Raw genomic sequence first — 21,948 nt, forward strand, 5'->3', positions numbered from 1 at the left:
GGTCCAGTAAGCTTTGCTTTGCTCTGTAGCCACAGATTATGTTTCTTACCCTGGCCAGTCATTTCACGATGTATTGCCTTGGTCTGGAGGAATCAGCTGGTAAATTTTTCAGCCCCATGAGCATTTTCACGAAGTCTAGGCCCTACTGATGTTAGGTTACTGTATTTTTGAATATTAAGATTCTTTGTTACTAGGATAACAGAGTATTTCTGTCCAATATTTATAAAAGTTAGCACACTGGCTTAATGGACATCCATGCTGTAGATCTGAACATAGTTTCCTAGCTAATGCTTCTAACCCAGACCACACTGCCACATTATAAATGGTACTGGATGAGGCCACTCTGGGAATTACTTAATTAGAGTATACTGTAGTCCAGACTAATTGCTTCCTCCCATTTATTTGATCTGAAATATCATTCAGAAACCACTTTGGGGAGGAGAGAATTTATGATCCTAAGCAGATTTTAGCCTCCCAATTGAATAATTAAAAAAAAACCATTATCACCAGATGTGCATTGGCAGATCCTTTGAACAGATGCTGGATGTGATGGATCTGTGGAGCTAGTGGAGGCACCTCCAATCCTCTAGGCCTGCACAGAAGTGATTCAGTTTATTAGGCAATAATACCAGTGATGAAGTTTAATGATATAAACTGGAGTGAAAGCAAATGACATTCAAAATGATTGGAAAAAACCCAAGAGCAGACCAAAACCATCACAATTTTATGTGAAAGGGAAAACTGATGGAATTTGCCATTTTGCCAATGTGACACTTTCATGGAAGATGCATATTTGAATATATTCTTGCTGTGGAATATTATGAGAGCAAAAATGGTATTTATGGATTCTTATGTGAACTTGCCCATTGTGTGTGTGTGTGTGTGGTGTGTGGTGTGTATATTTAGAATGCTAATCTGTTCTGTCTTTTACCACAGCCACAGTATTTCCTAGTCCAAGTTCTGATTTGGAAAGTACTGGAACAGATACTTTCAATGGTAGTCAAGTGCTTGCTCGGATTCTTGGTTTGGAAAAGGTAATTTCACTCAGTTTTGTAGTGGACTTATAATAAAAAGGAGTTGAAAAAATAAATGCCTCTTAGATTAACAGAGGAATCTCCCCAATAGGAAGCAGTTTGAGGTACCCTTCTCATTTGAAGGAATATCTCAGGGAGAGTTTTTTCTTAGGAGCTCTTCAATGAAAAGCTTAATTTTGAGACATTCTGAATTCCATAAGGTCTTGGATATTTATTTACTTCCCTGGTAAGTCCCTTAATTGAACTTAAGATTTTCATTTAGTAAAAAATAGAGTGGCATTATATGTGATCTTTTAATTTTCTGAAGCAGGGAAGGAAAAATGCTGCATGAAAGCAAATGAAGCTATAACCTCCATCAAACTTGCTGCCTCATCCATACTAATAATACTGTTGAAAAAATTAGAGCTGTAAAAAATATCTCCCCAAAGTGATAAAATCCCTTTCCTTAGCATGATTTACAGAGCTTACCTATGGATTTCTGTCTGTTTACTAGTCTTCCACTTTAAGATTCCAGATTGCAAGATAATAAACATCATTTCTGTCAGAGGTGTAAGCTGGCAGCCTATGAGCTATATGTGTATGTGTGCACATCCACAGGGATTTTAAAAAATTGAATCTGAATGCCTTTAGGTAGAAGAGGTACTCATTTGTTAAATACAATCCCCACTTCCTTATTGTCCTTTATTGAACCAGGTTCGTACATTTGAGTTATTTGGCTGACCTACGGGCGTTTGAGTTCTGCTTTATGTGCTCTTCAGATATTAAGAGGAGATCATTTTTAAGATGTTGCTGTAGAGAAACTATTCCACCCCCATCGCTCGCTCTCTCTCTGTCTCTCTCACCCCACCCCACACAAGCACAAGCATTTTAAATAATATATCTATGTCTTATATAGTAGACATTTCTTCCATCTAAAACATGAAGACATAACTATGACCTTTGTTTATATCCTATGACCATAACCACTGCTGCTTAATATGTCTCTATTAGTTCCCTTAGAACTGGCATTCTGTATAACTGAGGCATCTTGATAGAATGGTTTATGTAAATAAGCCAAAGAACAACAGAAAAATATATGTCAGGAAAAGGCTCTATACCTATTAAAGCAATTCTGCCAGTGCTGGTTGAAATATAAGACTTTCACATTCAGTCCAGTCTAGATTTTGAAAATCTAGTTTACATAATAGTTGAGGTACCTACACCCTGTGTAGCTGAGGAAGCCCCTCAGTGTGCCCACTTAATTCCAGTCTAAAGCCTCCTCAAATCAGGCCAGGGTGTAAACTAGGGAAAGGTATTTTATTCCATTACAGTTCTTCCATATTGGTTCCTAGAAGCAAACAGTATTGCATTGTATCAGTTGAATTCTTTAATATATAGAATAGCAAGGCTTGTCTCAAAAATATCCTTTTATTGTTTTGAAACTCCCAGGTTCTCTTTCTCATATTGAAAGAAATTTCAGAATTTTGTGAGGCAGCACAGAGTCATATATCCAACGGAGATAAGTCACAAATAAATTTTCTATGTCTAGATACATATTTTCAGAGTACTTGGAGCAGGGAAGGGATGTAAAAATTAGGATGACATATTGATGCCTGTGTCAGCAATCTCTCTGATTCTTCTTTCTTTCTGTTTATTGCTTTCTGCAACCCTTGCAAGAATAAGTAGAGAGATCATTTTGGGGTAAGTTTATGTGTAAGGTTAGGAAAAAGATATGGGTGACTGACTAGAAGACCTGGCACTTACAGTATATCTTAGAATAAGTGGATCCTGTCTTGTATCATTACATTTAGAAGTTGAGGTGCTGGAAGGCAGAGTGTAGATTTTGTGATATAAACTTAAACGGAGGGTGAAGTAATTTGGCCCTCACCTCACGGGGTTATAAAAATTAATTATTAGGGAGGATACATTAAATATTACAACTAAATGTAATAGGCTCTGTAAATATCCAAACAACTTAATAATGATGAATGTGATCAATATTATAGCAGAAAATAGTGCTGCATCTATGACTGGTCTGTACTATGAAATATATAGGGAATTTATAAGGATTCCATTATGAAAATACTTTCCAATTATTGCCTTTGATAATTAGGTACTTTTATATTTTTTCATGTATATGCTTTTCTTTTTTCTCTATAGCATAATTCTTAAATGACATGATTGCTTTGCAAATGAGACATAATCCATGTTTTTCCACTTCTCTAAAAAACACTGTTGGTCTTGAGACTAGACTGAAGCTCATCCTCTCTGGAAGTCTTCCAGAGATCTTGGCCAATTTCCCATGAGGTGTCACAGATTGTTAGGACACCCGAGTCTCTGCTTCTAAATGCCCAGAAAAAGCTAAGATTTTTAAGCCTGAAGATTTTTGTCAGACAAGATCTAGTACATTTAGATTGTCTAATCAGAGACAGGAAGTGAGTTCAGTTAAATAAATCGTATGTAAATCTTTTAAATCATAAAGATGACAAGAATTACCACATTCACACATTCTCTCAGTGACTTTTCATGGGTAAACCCAATGTATTTTAGTGTTAATTTAATAGTTGCTATCATGCAAGACTTTAAAATGGCTATTGTGAAGACAGGTCAGTTTCCTTGAAGATTAGGACACTTTAACATCTGTATTTACTAACATTATTAACTCACTCTTCTCACACACATTTTTAGCTTTTAAAGCAAAATTCAACTTCAGAAGATATGCGGAGAGAGCTGTGTGAGAGCTATCCAGCATATATTGCTGATTATGACTTCTCTTGGACTACTCTAGGGAAAAATATTTTTAACGTATTTTGCCTGTCCAACATGACCCTTTTAGAGTCTTCTCTCCAAGAACTAACCAACCAGTTCTCTCAGGTGAGTGTAAACACTTTACTATGATCAAGATCCCATAAGCAATAGAAGGAAATGTGTTGTCTCCATTCTTGTATACACAAAATGACTTAAAGTGTGTCAAAGAACTAGTCCGTAGAGAAATGCTGACTGAAATATTGGCTCACCTTTAGCATGGATTCCTTGTACAGAGATTCACAAACAATCTCTAATTCTAAGTAATGTCTACTTTCCATTTAAATGTGCAGGACTCAAGTTATGTCAATGTTGAACCAAAAATACTGCATTATGGTTAAGTAGACACATCTTTATAGATGAAATATGGCTTTGTTTTAAGGTGAATGAAGACTGTTTTCTATGAGTTATCTAAGTGAGATTACTTAAGGTGTAATGTTGAGTTTAATAATTAAACAGAAGTTAGAATAATAGGTAATCTTTTCATTCTTCTTCTAATATCAAACCTAATTTGAAAAGCTGATTTTTAATGAAATAATCTATCTCTCTCTCCAAAATATTATACATTAGAACCAAGAACTTTATAATATGGAGTGCTAATGACCATTTTTATATGTTTGTCTTAAACAACAATGTGAAAATAAGGCACTGATAGTCTTTTAATGAAACCTCACACACAATGAAATATCATAAAATTATTCAGAATTCTCTCAAAATTTTATAAACAGAAATAAATGAAACATGCCCATGTCTAATATTTTCCACTTGGTTCTCTGAGTTTTATTGTAATTTTTATGAAGTACAGAATGCTTAAATTACCCTGCAGCAATCTGAGTTTTCCAAGGGAACTGGATTAGAGACACCCTAATGCAATGTAGAACACTTAAAATCCTATCTCTACATACTCAACAGTTGTGTAGAATGTGTGGCCAAGAATACATTGTTCAAAATCACATTTTCAGCATGAAAGACCTAGAATTAAGACAGAACAAGAGCCTAACTCTACTAGTATGAATGACCTTATTAAGAAAATTGTTTTGGGTGGGAGTATAATGAAGAAAATTTTTTACTTCTGAATGTACTAGCTGGATCCTATGATCCAGAGCAAGAATAAAGGTTGTGTTTTTTATTTGTTTGCTTAGAGTACAAGATATGATTATGTAGGTTATTCACTATAAATCATTTATTGTAACTTAAATTCCTTGTATTGAAACAGAACTTTGGAAATATTTAGTTTTGTTAAGTATGTGTAATTGTAGTAGTAGACATTTGCATATGAATGTTTCAAATAGTAAACAATTTCACATATAAATTTTAAGTGTTTTCCATGTAAAAAATAAATAATATAAGGTCTACTAATGGATATAGAGGAACTATGCCTATAGCTCCTAAACCATGTTCTACAGAAAAACAAAAGCATTACCAATTTTATTCTAAGAAATTAATTTTAATTTCCAAAAAGATAATTTAAAATATTTTGTGTAAATATAACTTTGTTAACCAAATGTTAAATATGCCAATTTCTAGAACTGTAAGAAAAAATCCAATTATATTTAAGAATATTTGAAATGATTTTTTCCAAGTGAAAGATGACTTCAAACTGAATGAAAGTCTAAAAGGATTACTTAGAAGACTCATTTCACTCTGTTTATGGTTTTATTTTTTAAGCTATCAAGTGATCCCAACAACCAGAAGGCCATGTTTCAGGAGATGGTCAAAGTGCTGTCCTTCTTCTCACAAGTGCAAGAGCAGACAGCTGTGTGGCAGCTTCTCTCCAGTTTTCCAAATATGTTCCAGAATGACACAACGCTAAGCAATCTATTTGATGTTCTTCGAAATGCAAACAGGTAAGCATTAAGGGGAATGTTACTGTTCACAAAAAAGTCTTTTTTAATGTTACTTTGAGGGTGACTGGTAGGTGGGGAATTTAAAGACAGCAAATAATCCATCATTACCCTATTGCAGATTTTAGCAATGAAAGTGAGGGTATTAGTTAAGCAAAGGAGAAACACACAGCATGGTCATCAGAGTTATTGTCATGTCCATGAGGAATTACAGAGGAACACTAATCATAATACCTATATTGTCGGTTGGTATCCCAGAGCTTCTGAGAAAGATGGTATGACAGGACCAATGGTAGAATGGAACATTGGCTCAGGCACACTCAAGGACAACCAGTGTTCTGTGCATCTAGTATTTTAACTGCTCCAGAAGAAAATATCTCATTGGGTTTTGGTTGGTACCATGCAATATAAAACAACCCTGTTGATTAGAGTTTTGCACCAAGCCACCTCAAGGGGGTTGGCCTCCCTCATGTGCAGCTAGTCTGTAGATGATCTTTCTAAGCCTGAATATTGGGTTGGCTTTATTTAACATATATGACACAAAGATTAGAAAATTTTTGCAGAAGAACCCCCTTTAAAGGCTACTTTCCTCAAAAAGAGATCTGAGCATGGCCAACATTTAGAATTTGATGGACACATGCTTAGGTTTTGACTGTCCTGTCCACCTAATTTGGAAATGTGCATTATACAAAACAACTACATCAACAACTAGCAATTATTGAGTGCCTATTACATACCAGACACTTTACTGGGCCCTTTATACATATATGTCACATTGAAACTTACAACACAACTATTATTTACTTTATAAATGAGGTTAACAGAGGGTCATAAAAATAAATATTTGATGATTGTGCAGCTAGGAAGGTAGGTTTTTTTAACTGCAGAACCCAGGTGTTTTAACTGCAGAACCCAGACTGCATCTCTAATAAGTGATTAAGAGTGCAATATATTCCATCTCTAATGTCTGAGTTTTCTCATCTTCTCTGGAAAGCTTCTAAGAGCTTATATTTGTTCAAAGACCTTATAATAAGCCTTTATGTTGGCACATTAATTTCATTTGATTGTCACAACAGTTCTTTGAGATTGAGACCACAGATGCCCCCCTTTTATAGAAGAGGAAACACACCTTCATGGAGGTCAAATGACTTCCCCAAGGTTCTATAACTAGTAAGGGGCAAAGCTAGAACCTGAACTGAAGGAATCTGAATCCAAATCTTGTGCTCTTTTCACAATAACATGTCATAATTAAATTATAGAAGAAGCAAGATATTAGGAAATTTGCTTTAGTCCTCATTTTGCCTCTTAGGAAAATTTGTATTCACCTAGAATTTTGGTACTTGATTCTCTTCCTCCTATGTATATTCTGTCTTAGAAAGCAAACAGGTAAATCAATTAAAGGAAAAAGGGAATTGTTTGAATTGTGTAATGCGGGAATGAAAAGAGTCAAGGTAATATTCAGACCACAGTAAGATATCACTACATACTCACTAGAATGGGTAAAACTTTAAAAGATGGATGACCACACTTGTTGGCAAGAATGTAGAGCAAATGGAACTTTCATACATTGCAAGTTAGAGTGTAAAATGATAAAACCATTTTGGAAAACAGTGTGACAGGTTCTAATGAAGTTAAAAATATATCCATATGGTGTCACATTCTATCCCTGGGTATTTACCCAAGTAAATAAAAACATATGCCTACATGAAGATTTGTGTGCTAATATTGATAGCAGACTCATTCATAATAGCTAAAAATTGAAGGAAAAACAAAAAATACATAAACAGAATGGATAAAAAGTTGTAGTTTACTCATACATTGAAATTCTACTCAGGAAAAATAAACAGCTTAGTGAATCATATAACAATGTAGATAAATCTTATGAATATTATGCTGGCAAAAGAATCCAGATCAAAAAAAAAAAGGAACACATATTAGATGTGTAAATACTTTATTATTGACAAAATTAATTAATTTCTAACACTAGTTAATTTAGTGTTAGAAATCAGATCAGTGGATCCTGGGGCAACTGTTGGAAGCATGAGAAAACTTTTTTGAGGTGATCGAAATATTTTATAATCTTAATTAGCATGGTGGTTACATGAGTATGTATGTTTGTCAAAACTCATTGAATTGGGGGGAGGGTATAGCTGAGTGGTAGAGTGCCTGCTTAGCATGCTTGAGGTCCTCTGTTCAATCCCCAGTACCTCCTCTAATAAATAAATAAATAAATAAATAAATAAATAAATAAATAAATAAATAAATAAATAAATAAATAACACTAATTACCTCCTGCTCCCTCAAAAAAAACCTAAATAAATAAATAAATAAATAACTCAAAAAAACCCTCATTGAATCATAACTTAAAATAGATGCATCACATTGCATGTGAATTATACCTTAGTGACATTTAGTCTGAAAACAACAAATAAAAACCAAAAATCCCACAAAATAATACTCATTGGAAGGTGGAAGATCCAAAAAAATACTCTCAGGCCAAAAATTAATTAATTGACTGATTAATTAATTAATTAAGAATACTTCAGATGTTATTTCAGTAAATCATGTAAGGACATTACACTATGGCTATTTTAATTTTCTTAAAATTTAATAAAATTATTGCATTATTCAATAAGATATATTCTCAAGTAAACCAGTCTACATAATCATGAAAACAGCTTTCAAAAACATTGCTTCAAATTATTATAAAGCAAATGACATTTGACTTATATCTAACTTGAACAGCTCTTTTAAAGTAGTTGACTTTTACTTATTTATTATTAATTATTATTTAATTGACTAATTAATTAAAATTGATTGCCAATTTATATATTTATTCTTTCTAATATAATAGCCTCTAGACACCTGTGGTTTTTTTAATTTAAGAAATTTGATATTATATTTTGTAAATGTATAAGTATACAGTGCGTCACATGTGGTTTTTGAGTACTTGGTGTGCTAGTATTACTAAGGAATTGAATTTTTAACTTTAACTTAAATTAAATTAAATTTTAAATTCTAGTACTTGATCCAATTATTAGAAAAAATTTTAATATGTTTGAAATAACATGGGCTGTGAATATATTTTTGCCAGTGATTGTAGTGAAATCTGAATACAGATTAACTGTTCTCAATGAAATTTTACCATCTGAATTGAGATGCTTCATAAGTGTAAGATGTACAGTGAAATTTGAAACCTTAGTACAAAAAAAGACAAAATACTTCATAAATGTATTTTATATTGATTAAATATTAAAATGATAATATTTTGGATTTATTGAGCCAAATAAAATATATTATTAAAATTAATTTCATCTGTTTCTTTTAACTTTTTTAATGTGACTACTAAAAAAATTAAAAATGAAATATGTGGCTTGCATTATATTTCTGTTGAAGACGCCTTTGTAAACCATTTTTTAAAGTTAAATCTTCTTTACTATTATTATTAAACTGGCAGTGTCTCTAAAAGCTATAAATTCCTCACAAATGACTGTATTTTATCACCAAATCATTGGTTTATCTTTTTCTCTATTGAACAGGTAATATAGACAAATAAACCCCTTAAAATCTTACTGCTGCTACTTCCTCTAGCAGTTTCGTAAAGCTGTCCTATAACCCAATCATCAAACCCAGATTATGTAATGTTAAGATTATGACAGAGATTAGAAAAATGAGCAGTCTCAAAAATCAAGTTGGGTATATGAAAAACATACAAAATATTCTCCATTTATGAGGAAGAAGCTGTGCTGAGATATGAATCACAAAAACTCCCTTTGGAATTATTTTACTTATAAGGAAGATTTTTTTTGGATAAATTCCATTTGTATATGATGAAAAGCACAGGAAAACAAAATCTATAAATGGAAATAAGTATTTGATCAATGGTTGAAAGGATTTCAGAGAAGATGGAGATTAGGCGTCATTTTTAAGTCACATTGTTAGAAAAAGATGAATTAAATCTACTGACATTTTATGAATGATATTAATAGCAATGATGCTGACAGTTATGATAAGATTACCAAATGCTCAGTCTTTGAAAGTGTTACAGATCAGGTGAGTCAAGCACAGGGCCAAGTTGAGAGAAGGCTGGTAGAGACCATTTAATTGGTCTCCATGGTCAGTCATCAGGGTTCAGAAGCAACCCAGAGTCTGAGAACCAGGAGATTCTTGGGGCAAATATAAAAATGCCTGAGGTATCGACTGTTACGTAGATAGAGCAGAGATTAAAAAAATACAGCCACGTCCCTATGGCCAAACACACAGCTAGAATGGCAAGTTAACAGTGCCCGTGGGCTCAGGGCGGACATGTTCTGTCCTCCTCCTCCCAGCCATGTTGGGGCAAAGTGCCAGAGACAAGATATAGACTGGAAAGAACATGAACTTTGGGATTAGACAGAACCAGCTTATTTATTACTAACTGGATAGCCATGTGTAAGTTGTTCAATTTTTTGAACTTTAGTTTTCTTATCTGCAAACAGGACAAATAAAATAGACTTTATGGAATTAATAGAATACTAAATAAAATTATAAATATATGTGTGTATGTTTATATATACATGCACATATAATCTATATGTATATTCTAATATTATACTAGAAGCTAGGGGACATTCAAAAATCTAGCTCTCTAAATATAGTTTTCATTCATAGCTAGGGAGGTACAATTAGAATGATATTATAAACATTAAAAATTCCGAAAAACTGTTGTAGAAAGTGTATGCATATACTGTATCTGTTTGCTGGAGTGAACCTTCAGTTGACTAAGATACATATGGAAAAACTACTAGCTAATATGTGCTACATTTAACTTCACAATGGCAAATTGTTAACAAAGCCTTCTGTTTTAAGTTACTACTCATGTATATTATGTATATTAAAGCATTACCTCACAGTATGTGTACAATGACATACTTGTACAATGCCAATTTTTTTAATGTATTAATGACAGTAAGGGGATTAAAAAAAAGGCATTTCTTAAGTCACTAGATGCTTTTTGGAAATAAGGAACGAGCTCAAGCATAACTGATTTTGCTGATTGTCCATCCCCAGTGTAGACTGCCCACCTAATTAGTAACATAAAAATCCTAGGAAGACAGTGCCAGTTAGTCTGGAGACTAATTTTGAGTTATCCCTGGAGCAGTGCCTATGGGCCACTTAGAAGATAGAATGCAGTCTTTAATTAGGGCAAGTCTTTTTTTTTTCCTTTTCAAAAACATTACCATTTGTTTAGCAAAGGATAAATATATATCCAATGCTTAAATAATAATTATTCCTGAAACTGGACCCTTTATCTGGGCTTGATTTTTAATGAAAATAATTTCCAATGTTTAATTTTTTCCTTTAATTAAAAACACAAAAGAAGTATCCTTTCATTGGAGCTGCTTTATCTAAGCAGTTATTTTTAGGTCTTACAAAAACAAAAAGCAAAAAAACTGGTGTGAACTTTACTTCCTTACTTTAAGGCCTTTAGGCTTTAGAATCCTGGAAACGTGAAGTGCTCTGTCTGGTTCAAGAACACTTTGTTAGGATTTTGTGCATGAACAGACAAACAAGTAATTAAATGACAAAAGCAGCATCTTGTCTTTTATGTTATAAGAATAATTTTCTATACTGTAGCTATTTTCTCCTTGAGTAACCTTTTGTTTCTGTCTGCAAACCTTGAAATACAATCTGGTTTAATTGTTTTTCAACTCGTTAGTGCGCTGCTGGTAGTACAGAAGGTTTATCCACGTGTCACAACTAACGAAGGATTCAGAACTCTCCATAAATCTGTTAAACATCTGTTGTACACTCTGGACTCCCCATCTCAAGGTATTGTATTTCCATCTTACTGTATTCAATTCTGTGTTGCAATCCTGTATTCAATTCCATTAGAAGTTAAAAACAGAGCACAATCATTTATGGATGATACTATTCTTAGGTGGGGACATGTGCTACAACTAAATCTGAATCTTTAGCTAACTAAAGTGTGGCGACAAGCTGAAATGGCCAGAAAAGAGGCTGTGACTTTCTAGGATTTTTATTTAGGTTAAAATGATGTCTCTTAGCTTATAAAGCTATGTTTATACTTGGTATGAAAAATAAATATCAGAGTAAGGGAGTAAGCCTCAACAAGTAAATTTCTACCATGACTTTTTGAACAAAAGCCTACACTGAACTGCAGTATTTGTCCTCATTTCCAAACTTTGGCTTTTTAATCAGGATGAATCTTTCTTTGGTGGAAGACATACCCCTCAACCAGCTATCTTGAAAATGTGTGATGGACATCAGAGCATAAATAGATAGGTGTAAATCTACTGCCCCTCCCAGTAGGACAAGCTACAGCATATTGCTAGTGAATCAGAAGAGATGGTCTCTGCATATACAGAATAGCAATACATACCACACACGGAAATACACAGACATGCAGACACTGTCACATACAAACAAATTTAGGGCTGTAAGGAATAAATCCCTGCTTCCCAAGTAAAATGTTTGGTTAGCATTTATCTCCCCTGAATGAATTTAGAACTAGACTTTCTCAATTGAGTTTGTCAGCTTTTAAATATGTAGACTTTACCTTTGGATTACAGATAAGTATCCTGAGAGCATCAGGCCACAAGCCAATTGCTTATTACAAGGTCTTAAACTATTAGTTTTCATATAAAAAGCAGGTTTGGAAAGGCTTTGACGAATTCTCGAAGGATACTGATTTCTGTTGGTCTGGAACATTTTTTATATCTACAATTACAGAATTAATGACTAGCTTACAAGGTTGATTGTTGTTAAATTCAATAGTCTTGATGAACATTGGCAGGGGCGGAGAGGGGAACTTACTCTTAAAAAAGTCCAGGCCAGAAAATTAAGCAGTATGCTCACAAACGTTAATTATTTTCCCTGTATATTTTTATATTTGCATTTTAAAGACTTCAGAACTTCAAGTTTCTCCTTACCATTCTTTTCCTTTTCACCTTCAGACTCACACCTTGCAATTGTATAAAGTAAAAGAATAAAGTTAAAAAAATTTTTACAAAGGACAAAAGCTCCTCAGTGCATTAGAAGCCAGAGAACCTCTTATTAACTAAGGCAGCAGAACACTTTTCCTAGTGAACAGTAGAACTCAATTTTCAGTATTTAACAATGGCCATGTCTCATGTCTATGAATGGACATGATGGTTTTGGCATGTATTAAACCATGCCACTGGATGTTCAGGATGACAAGGAAATACATCAAGGAAATGTGTTTTTCTTTGAAAAATTTAATGTGCTTAAATGTGTCTTTTTAAAAATTTCCTACACTTGTGACTTCATTATTCTGAGGATGCCAAAGCAGTGGCATTAATGTCAATAACTAAATCATTAACCCCAAGTGCCTTCCTGCTTGAGCAAAACTTTTATGGTCTTTGAAAAATCTTTCCACGTATTTCTGGGAATCCTTCAGGAAACTCAAACTTGTCCTTAAAGGCTGAACCAGTGACCCTAGTTCAATAGCACAGGGGTCTCTATCTCCATGCACAGATACCTGTCACATTGCCCAAGCTACTTGTGCTTAGTCTTCATGGTATTTAGTGGTATTTGTGAAATGAACATACTTCATCGATTGGCTTTACACTCAGGTAAATTGGAGTGGAGTGGTCTCTCATAGCAGAGTCCTCTCTAATGCATGACAGGGCTCAGATAGCTTTGAAGTTCTCACTCCTGTCTTTCAAAGAAAGAAAGTAAAAAGGTGGTATTTTTTGTGTCAATGATAAATGTTTTATTATCTTAAGCCCCCTTGATCATCAAAACAACTCTCTGAGACTTAGTTATAATCCCATTTTGCAGACAAAGAAACTGAGGCAGAGAGGCTAGGCACTTTGCCTCATACATCCAGCAAGTGGCTGAACTGAGATTTAGAGCCTGGATCTGTCTACACCCAAAGTCAGGTCCCCTGAGCTCTTTGTTACATGGCTTCACTCATATTTACCATCTGGGACATCTACTATATACACTGGCTTCTAGGATATCTCACACAAGTACCTGCCACTACCAAACCTCAGAACAGCTCCACTCTCAGCTACTGATACAGTTTGACTAATTGTTCCAGATTCCTTCCCACAGGATACATTTTTTGGCAGCCATCCCCCCATTCCTTTTGGGACCCCATGTCTACTTCTGATTCAACCTTGATTATAAACACACTTCAAGGTTTCTCCAGAAGGCTCCTCAGGACCATGAAAATATGGTGATGCTAGTAAACACTTGGGAGGAAGACTGTCTCCTAACTTCCTGTCTTAAGGAATCTAATTTTCAGCTCCGCCCCAGCAAGGATCCCTGTCTCACAGTTTAGGATTTCCATTTATAAAACTGAATTTTGAGAATAAAGACTACCTTTGTGGTTCACTGAAGTTTGCTCTTTTGCAAAGTAGTAAATTACATGAAATTACATCTTTAAGCAGAAAGCCATCTTTACTGGTGAAAGAGGTTATCTGTGCACTAGATTTCTTTCTATGTCTATGGGCACTGTTTTTATATGCCTAATTCTACAAATTAAAAAAAAAGTAAAATCTCATTTGTTAAAGGTCTGTAACAGCTTCCACTTTATAGCTTATTTAGTATAGTATTTCTTCCCAGATATTTTAGGGTCCAGAAGGAAAAGTAGCAAAAGGAAAAATTCATACTTAACATCAAGGTCAAGCCTACAGTTGATATGTATGAAGTTAATTTTTATTAATTATTCATTTTAATAGCCTGATGAGGAAGAGAAACTCCATAACCATGTAGTATACAGATGCTCATGAACTTGCTCAGCCACACAGGAGTTCAAAGTGAGCAAGACTTGATCTTGGTAAATGGTTTTATATAATCCTACATTGCAGAAGCATAAATCTCCACAGAGTTCTATCCTGGACTATTCCATATGTGGATGCCAATAAATAATAGGTATTGCCATTATTAATTAGGTTTGCTATTCTGGGTGTCATTCTTGGTCCTCTCACTCACCGATGCACTGCTGTCGTTAGAGTAGTGATACTCAGCTGCACCTTGAACAGATCACAGGAGAGAGAACCAGAAGAGAAAACCAAAAAAAGCCACTCTGCCAGTTACTAGGGATGATGCAGGCATTACTCAGACACGACTGATGCAGAGGTAGACAAGGAGGTCTTTAATTCTGTGAGTCTTTTTTACACACATGCTAATTTAAATTAAATGATCAGTACAAGAAAAATTCCGATAATTGCCTAGCTTTGCGCTTAGGACCTTTTTAGCAGGCTTTAGGACATACTTAATAAAGACAATGGGAGAACTCTTAAAGCTGGCAATAAAATATCCTATTGAAAACAATTAAGCCAATGTTTAAAAATGACAACACTGAAACTACTAGATTATTTATAAGGAATTAGTAGTGTCTACAGAGAAGACTGAAATAAGTGATACTGTTTCCTTAAAGGAACTGAATGAAAGCACTGACTTTCCGGTTATGCAGTAGCCATTTAAAGTATTTCATTTGCAATTTTTCATGTGAGTTCTGTTACACACTTCCTCTTGAATGATACAGTGTTATGCAGCCCTCTGGGTCAGCAACTGGTTTAACTTCTAGGGGCAATTCTCCACATTGAATTAGATCTTCACATACGGTTTCCATTAGACCCAACTTAGTGATTGCCTTCCACACTCCAAAAGTTCATATTATTCGAGACCACTCAGAATGGTTCTGTTAGCATTAGCCAATCTGCATCCATAGCTGCATTCAATTGGAATCACTGGCTGCTTTTTCAAAGACAGAAAATATAGATTAGAGACAGCAGATGTTTCCTAAGGCTACATTCTAGACAACTGAAGGCAAACAAACAAACAAAAAAATCCAGTGACCCATAGGACTGATATTGGCTTCATTTGATTAACAAACCACGGTGTTGTCAATCTGCATTATAATATTTGAGTCATCTATGTGTACAGGTCTTAGGATAAAATAATATCATGGTTTGATGCACAGAGAAATAATTTGTTAGAAATGCATGGGCTTGACCATTGGGATTATTTCAGTTAGTAGGCATCTATTTCCTATGAACACCCCAAATGTTTTCAACCAAAAGAGCATAGACATCTTTTGTAAAATCCTTTGAAGAAAAATTCTGCAGAGTTCCTTCATTTTTCTTCCCATTAATTTGACCTGGGATGATTGTTGCTTAGAAAAATAAATCCTTTAAGCAAGCATGTTAAATATTCTCCTGTATAAATATTATTACTTTAGGTGACTCTGATAATACAACACACGTGTGGAGTGCAGAAGACGGACAGTCGCTATCCCCAAGCAGCCTGGCTGCACAGTAAGTCTTTGCTGGTTTGTTGGTTTGTTTCTAAATTGGTAAGTAATTTGGCTGAATAAATGATCAAAACAATTCATTAGCATAATTTCTTTATCAGTATATAAGACTATGGAATGGAAAAATTAACTATTGACTGACCAAAGAAAAAGACACGATTGAAGTGCAGTAAAGTTGAAATTTGGTTTTTGGTATTATACAAGTGATACTTTTGGACAATGCAACATGAGGATCTGTTTTTCAGATCTCAGATTGCATAACTAGATCCAGCATGTCCTGAATGGATTGGTTACCTTATGTCTCTGAGGAAAATCTAGCTGGAGGTCCAGCTTCCAACTCTTTAAAGGTCTTTCATCATGAGAGATGTAAAAGTCTCCAATTTTACACGTTACTATTTATTTTAGTTTTTAAAACTCAAAATATTTTTGTATGCTCAATAAAGATAATTCAGAATTTGCTTCAGTAGTATTCAAGTAGGCAAAACTGTTTGTAGGTAATTTGATTTTGGACTCTTATTGGGGCATGTAAATATGTTGTTTTAGCAATAGGCAGTGAAAATGACAGCAGCAGCCTTGGCTCCTAAGGAGCCGTTCCCTGAAGTAACTAATAATTACAGTAGGAAATACGAGCAGTTGCCTGTAGAAGCTGATTGAAGTAAATTCATATAGTTCAAGGCAGATTTGGAGACTAGGTGGCCTGTTATGTAAAGGTTGTTTTAGCCTGATAAATTATACTATTGAAATTCTTTGACTTTAGTCCCAAAGGAGACATTTTTATGCTAATGGAAATTTGTACAAATAAAAATAGATAATAGCACTTACTTTTTAACCTTTTTTCGTATTTTTTCTAAAATAAAATCTATGCAATTGTTTATACACTTTCTATTTAATGAGAAGTTCTCCAACTCTGGGTAGTTTAAGGCAAAAGCCTTCCATAAACAAACACCTCCTGTTTCTGTTTCCCCATCTCTCCTCCTCTAAGGTAGCTGAACTGGATGCTTCTCCCAGAGAAATCTGGCAGCCCTGGGCAGTTTTCGCCCAGTCAGGATACCATGTTCCAAATATTTGGGTCTTTTAAACACATTTTTTATATAGCTATCAAAATATTTTTTAAACCTTTGAATTAAGACAACTGGATGCTTAAGGCTTCCATAGCATTGATAATGCTAGACCTGAAAATTCCACAGCAAATGTAGTTAGTTGCTATGAGCTAGCTGACAGTTTATTAGGAAAAATTCAATACTTTCAAGATGGATCTTGTTGAGATTGATGAAATTAAGGGATTTCTTATCTGTGTACTTTTCCATTCACACTTTAAAATAATCACAGTATGGCAATACTTGGCATGAGATAGAAGTTTTTTTGGTCTAGAATTTTCTAAAGAAAGTTGCTCAAAAACATTTTTTCCTCAAAGCTCTTCTCCCTCATTATTTATGTACTAAAGTTATTGTTTTTATTGTTTTTTTTAATGTGTGTGCACATATGCGTGCACACATCTGTAAGTTCATCTTTTACTGTAAGCATTCTTGGGATTGAGATTTTATATAAAGGATGATACATAAATTAAATAGTTTAGAGGAATACTTAAATGTTTATGCCAAAACAGTGGTGCATAGATGTAACATTTTTGGAGTATATTAAATCTAATCTCAAAAACTTGGCAATCAAATATGCTTTATGAAACTAACGTAATGGCTTAGATGATATTTCAAGGTCACTTCTAGCCCAGCGTTCTTCCGTTTCAAGCTTGAAAATTCATCATAAGATGCTCTTGTGCCATTCCATCTGGCAAGTTAGACCAGTATTTTGCTATTGAGCACAGCACTGGATGGAATTGGCTCAGTGCTGTAATAACTGACAGCGAAGAAGACAAACACAAAAGAAAGAAAGGGGATACTGGGAGGAGAGTCTCTGATCAAGGAAATGGCTAAACAAAAGCAAGAAAGCTTGGGAGCGGGTGTAAATTTTTTTAATATGGAGGCTATGAATTGTATTTAAATGAGGGTAGTCATCTGACCAATTAGCTGTGCTCTGACTGCCAAGCTAGAGACTTTTTTTAACCATAGTTTTTTTTTTCTTTTTCAAGTTCCTCAAAGATCCAGTGTCGTTAACCCACATCTAAACAGCCTGAGATTTCTTTAATGTTAATGCAAACATTGTCGTACATATTTACTAGCTATGCCAGGATAAGCCTCTTCCATTAGTATTTGAATAAAATCTAAGTTAAATATCTGATAGAACCAGTTAATTTGTGTGTTGTGCAGTGTGATGCAAAATAGATGGTTCCTAAGTCAGCCATTGACATTTATTCTATCTCTGCTATACATAAAATTCAATAGTAGGCACTGAGGGAAGAAATTACAAAATAAATAGAGATGCAGCCTCATAGTTGAAGTGACAAGACTTGCATAACACATACATTTTTATTCACCTACATGTACCTCAAAAATCTTAATGTCCTCACACGCCCGTCAATTTGAAAGGAAACCAGAAAGTGGTTAGTTTGGAAACACTGAATTGGTTGTTTAAAAAGAAAAAAAAAAAGTAACATACGTTGTTTAGTTGGGTTCTACTATTTCTTTTTAATCACAATTAAATGAGTTTAAATTATTTAAGAATGTTGTAGGCGGGAGAGATGTAGTAGATTAGCCCCTCCCTCTCATTCGTCAAGAGAAGAAGCTGAGGCCCAGAGGAGTGTTGCTAGATTTAGACAGAAGAAAAAGAAAGAAAGGAAAAGAAAAAGCATACAAAATTCGTGGGATGTGCTTACATGGAAAAAGTATTCATTATTTACCTGAAAGTTGAGTCTAACTAGGAGTCCTGTATTTTATCTGGCAACCCTAGCCCAGTGATTTTTATTTCATGTGAATGTACCCAGAAATGATCTTACAATCACTCATGATTGGATATTAAAACAATTAAGTACAAAGATAATGCCCTTGGAAAATGTAAGCACTCAGGGAATCCAGAGTAGTGGGGCCACTGTGGAGCTGGGCTGGATGAGGGAAGATAGCTGCTTCACAGGGTTTCAGTGCCCAAGCCAACCAGTGCCAAACAGCCAGGAACTCAAGTGATCAAAACAAAATGGCTTTGCTTTATTATTATATGACTCGATTTATATATTCTTTTCTCATTCTGTAGGCTCCTAATACTGGAAAACTTTGAAGATGCCCTCTTAAATGTATCAGCAGATAGTCCTTATATTCCTTACTTGACATGTGTGAGAAATGTCACTTACAATTTGGCCAGGGGATCAAAAGGTAATATTCTTCTTAAGAGTCAAAATGCTACTCACGGTTTCTAGTTTTGTTTTAAAGTAGTAAGTCATAAGACATTTGCTTAGAAAAGAAAGAAAATTTTAAAATCTTAGTTTCCTTATGCATTAGTTTCAGTGGTTTGCTATATGAAGGAAATATCTAATCATATTATTGTATTATGACTCCTGTTGCTGCTGCTAGCACCACCTGCTGGCCACCTGGACAAACTTTAATGTGTAATGGCCATACAACAGTTAATGTGATAATGGCCACCTGGATAAACTCTCCAAGTGTCCAGAATTAGGAGTTCACATAACTCTCCGTGACATTTTCTATGCCCTTAATAATCTTAGTTGTCCAAAAATAATGACGAATGATAACATAGACTTCCAAAGGCAGATGTAAATTTTTGTAGCAGGTTATTTTTATTTCCTATCCTTACACACTTTATTTTCAGTTTTCTACCTACATGGGCAACCATGAAGATTGTATTTAATCAAATATTTCTTTTCCCTTTTTTTAAAGATAAAAACATCAATTTTCTCACATTTTGTAGGAGATATACATTAGCTTTTCCTACACCGAAAATAGTGCTGTGATACTCAATGGCAAGCAAATAGCACAACAGATATTTAAGCATGGTCTCTGTTTACAGGGCATGAATTTATTAAGGTTGGAAGGACATATTTGTGTCACAGTGATTATACAACCTGTTCTTTCTCAAACACTTCTACTTAATAGTATATCCAAAATAAAAGCATTTTCAGTTCACAAAAAAAGCCAAAACTGTGTAGCGCCTTTGCTGGAAATATTTTTGTCTCTAAGCAGAATATCTATGAATATTTTAAAAATAATGAACTCTGTAGTCTCCATGGTTCAAGGAAAGATTAAATTTTCACTCATCTTGTATTTAGATTGAAGTAGGCTATTATCTTAGAAAAAACTTAGTAATGAGTTAGAATAAAGGTGTCTTTCAGATAGGTTTCCTAAATGACTTTGCAGTTCACATAAGGTAACTCTTTTCTCTTCCTTTACAGAAAATTTAAGACTCCTGCAATCCACAATTCAGTTTAAAAAATCTTTTCTTCAAAATGGTTCCTATGAGGATTACTTCCCTCCAGTTCCTGAAGTCTTGATATCAAAAGTAAGCCATGAAAAAAAATAATTAATAAACCTTAACATTTCCTGTAATTCTCTGGCAAGATATATCTTTGTTTAAGTTTTAAATCTATATTTTTGTAAATTCTAATCCTATTTCGACTCTAGATTAATGTTAGAAAAAGGGTGACAAGAATTCTGGTGTTATATAATGGTACTTTGTTTTTAATGAGTGGATATCTCTGTCTGAAATGACCCACAAGGCCTAATTACGGAGTGCAGTACATAAAGGAATTTCTACTGGTATAGTTGTCTCCTTAAGCTTTATAATTCGAAAAAACATTCAAAATATGATTCCTGTTTGAGATGTTCCTAGTTTTTAAAGTTGATTTCAAAACTTGTTGTTTTAGACTTCACAGTGTACAAAAATCTCAGACATTGGCTCACCTTATTTTTATTATTGTCATCAGAAGCAGAAACTAATACATCATATTAAAATTTATAATACTGAAGAAAGGGGGGAAAGCAATAGAAAAAATTAACTCTGAAGTTTGAATTGATTGGTGTCTGTCGCTTATTCTTTGTTTAGCTATGCATAGAGTATGCAGGTTATCATGAAATTCACTCTATTTCTTAAATAACCCTATTAAATTTTGAAAGCAGCTTTCCAAGTAAGAACAGCAGTTTAATTGGATTTATGTAGCCAGGGATAAAGTAAAATTAGAACTGGTTTATTCTAGTCAAGCAGGATGACTTTCTGTATAGTCAACATGGTCTAATTAAGCAGGCATACAAAACCTGTGTCCATGTATAATACAGATAAATATGCTAGTTAGGTTCCCTATATTGTAGTCTTAGTTTTCAACACAAATCAAAATTTCTAATGTGCTGAACTAATGTGCTTAATTTAGCATCATCTTAATTTGTTTGTGCAAATGAGAAGGAAGTTATGCATTCAACAGAAAAATCCTACTCATCCTCCAAGGACGAGTTTAAATGTCACTCCTATAAAATTAGAGTATCACCTTTCCCCCTGTTCAGGCCAGGATAGTGACTCAGTGTGCATATAATGTTTATCCATTCATTCATTCCATCCATCCATCATCTGTGCTTCCATAACACTTATCTATTTATGTAAAAGATACAACTTGTAGCCCTAAAGTCCTTATAATCAATCCAGCAGAGAAGATGGAAAAGCAGACCAGCGATTTTAACATAGTGAGATAAGTGTTATGGTGTGTGGGTGGGCAGGATTCTGTGTATGGAGATGTCACATATAACTTGGATTGCAGAGGATAAAGATGGAGAGAAGAAATTTCATGGAGATACTCCTTACTCTGAGTTTTGCAGACTGTGTATGATTGGGTTATAGCCCTACATTCCAGACATAGAGATCTGAATTGGTAAGAAAACAGGTGTGAACCTGAGGGACGGACATAAGTTACCTGGAGTCATGTGTCCAACTTGAGCAGGAAGTCCCTCTGAGAGAGGCAGGAAAGGAGGCCTCAGAGAGACTGGGCCCAGACACCGAAGGCTTCTTTTGCTTAGTCAGGAGTTTGAATATGATCCTGAAAATTGTGAGATTGAAGAAGGTGAATTCCATATTTTAAAAAGAGATCTCTCTAGGAGAATTCTGGAGGACAGAT

The 21,948-nt window shown here is 34.3% G+C and overlaps 1 protein-coding gene across 2 annotated transcripts in view; it reads left to right on the forward strand.

Annotated features, from left to right (window-relative positions):
• The window catches only part of ABCA12 (ATP binding cassette subfamily A member 12), a 152,655-nt gene that overhangs the window by 57,084 nt on the left and 73,623 nt on the right, over positions 1-21,948 (forward strand). For both annotated transcript variants that reach the window (XM_015244190.3, XM_072961325.1), the window contains exons 5-11: positions 937-1,034; positions 3,702-3,887; positions 5,487-5,665; positions 11,361-11,473; positions 15,876-15,951; positions 19,089-19,207; positions 20,242-20,348. In XM_015244190.3, the coding sequence (XP_015099676.2) occupies positions 937-1,034; positions 3,702-3,887; positions 5,487-5,665; positions 11,361-11,473; positions 15,876-15,951; positions 19,089-19,207; positions 20,242-20,348 (878 nt within the window). The remainder of the gene's footprint in view (positions 1-936; positions 1,035-3,701; positions 3,888-5,486; positions 5,666-11,360; positions 11,474-15,875; positions 15,952-19,088; positions 19,208-20,241; positions 20,349-21,948) is intronic.

This window comes from Vicugna pacos, chromosome 5, assembly GCF_048564905.1.
Source record: "Vicugna pacos chromosome 5, VicPac4, whole genome shotgun sequence".
Classification (NCBI taxonomy): Eukaryota; Metazoa; Chordata; class Mammalia; order Artiodactyla; family Camelidae; genus Vicugna; species Vicugna pacos.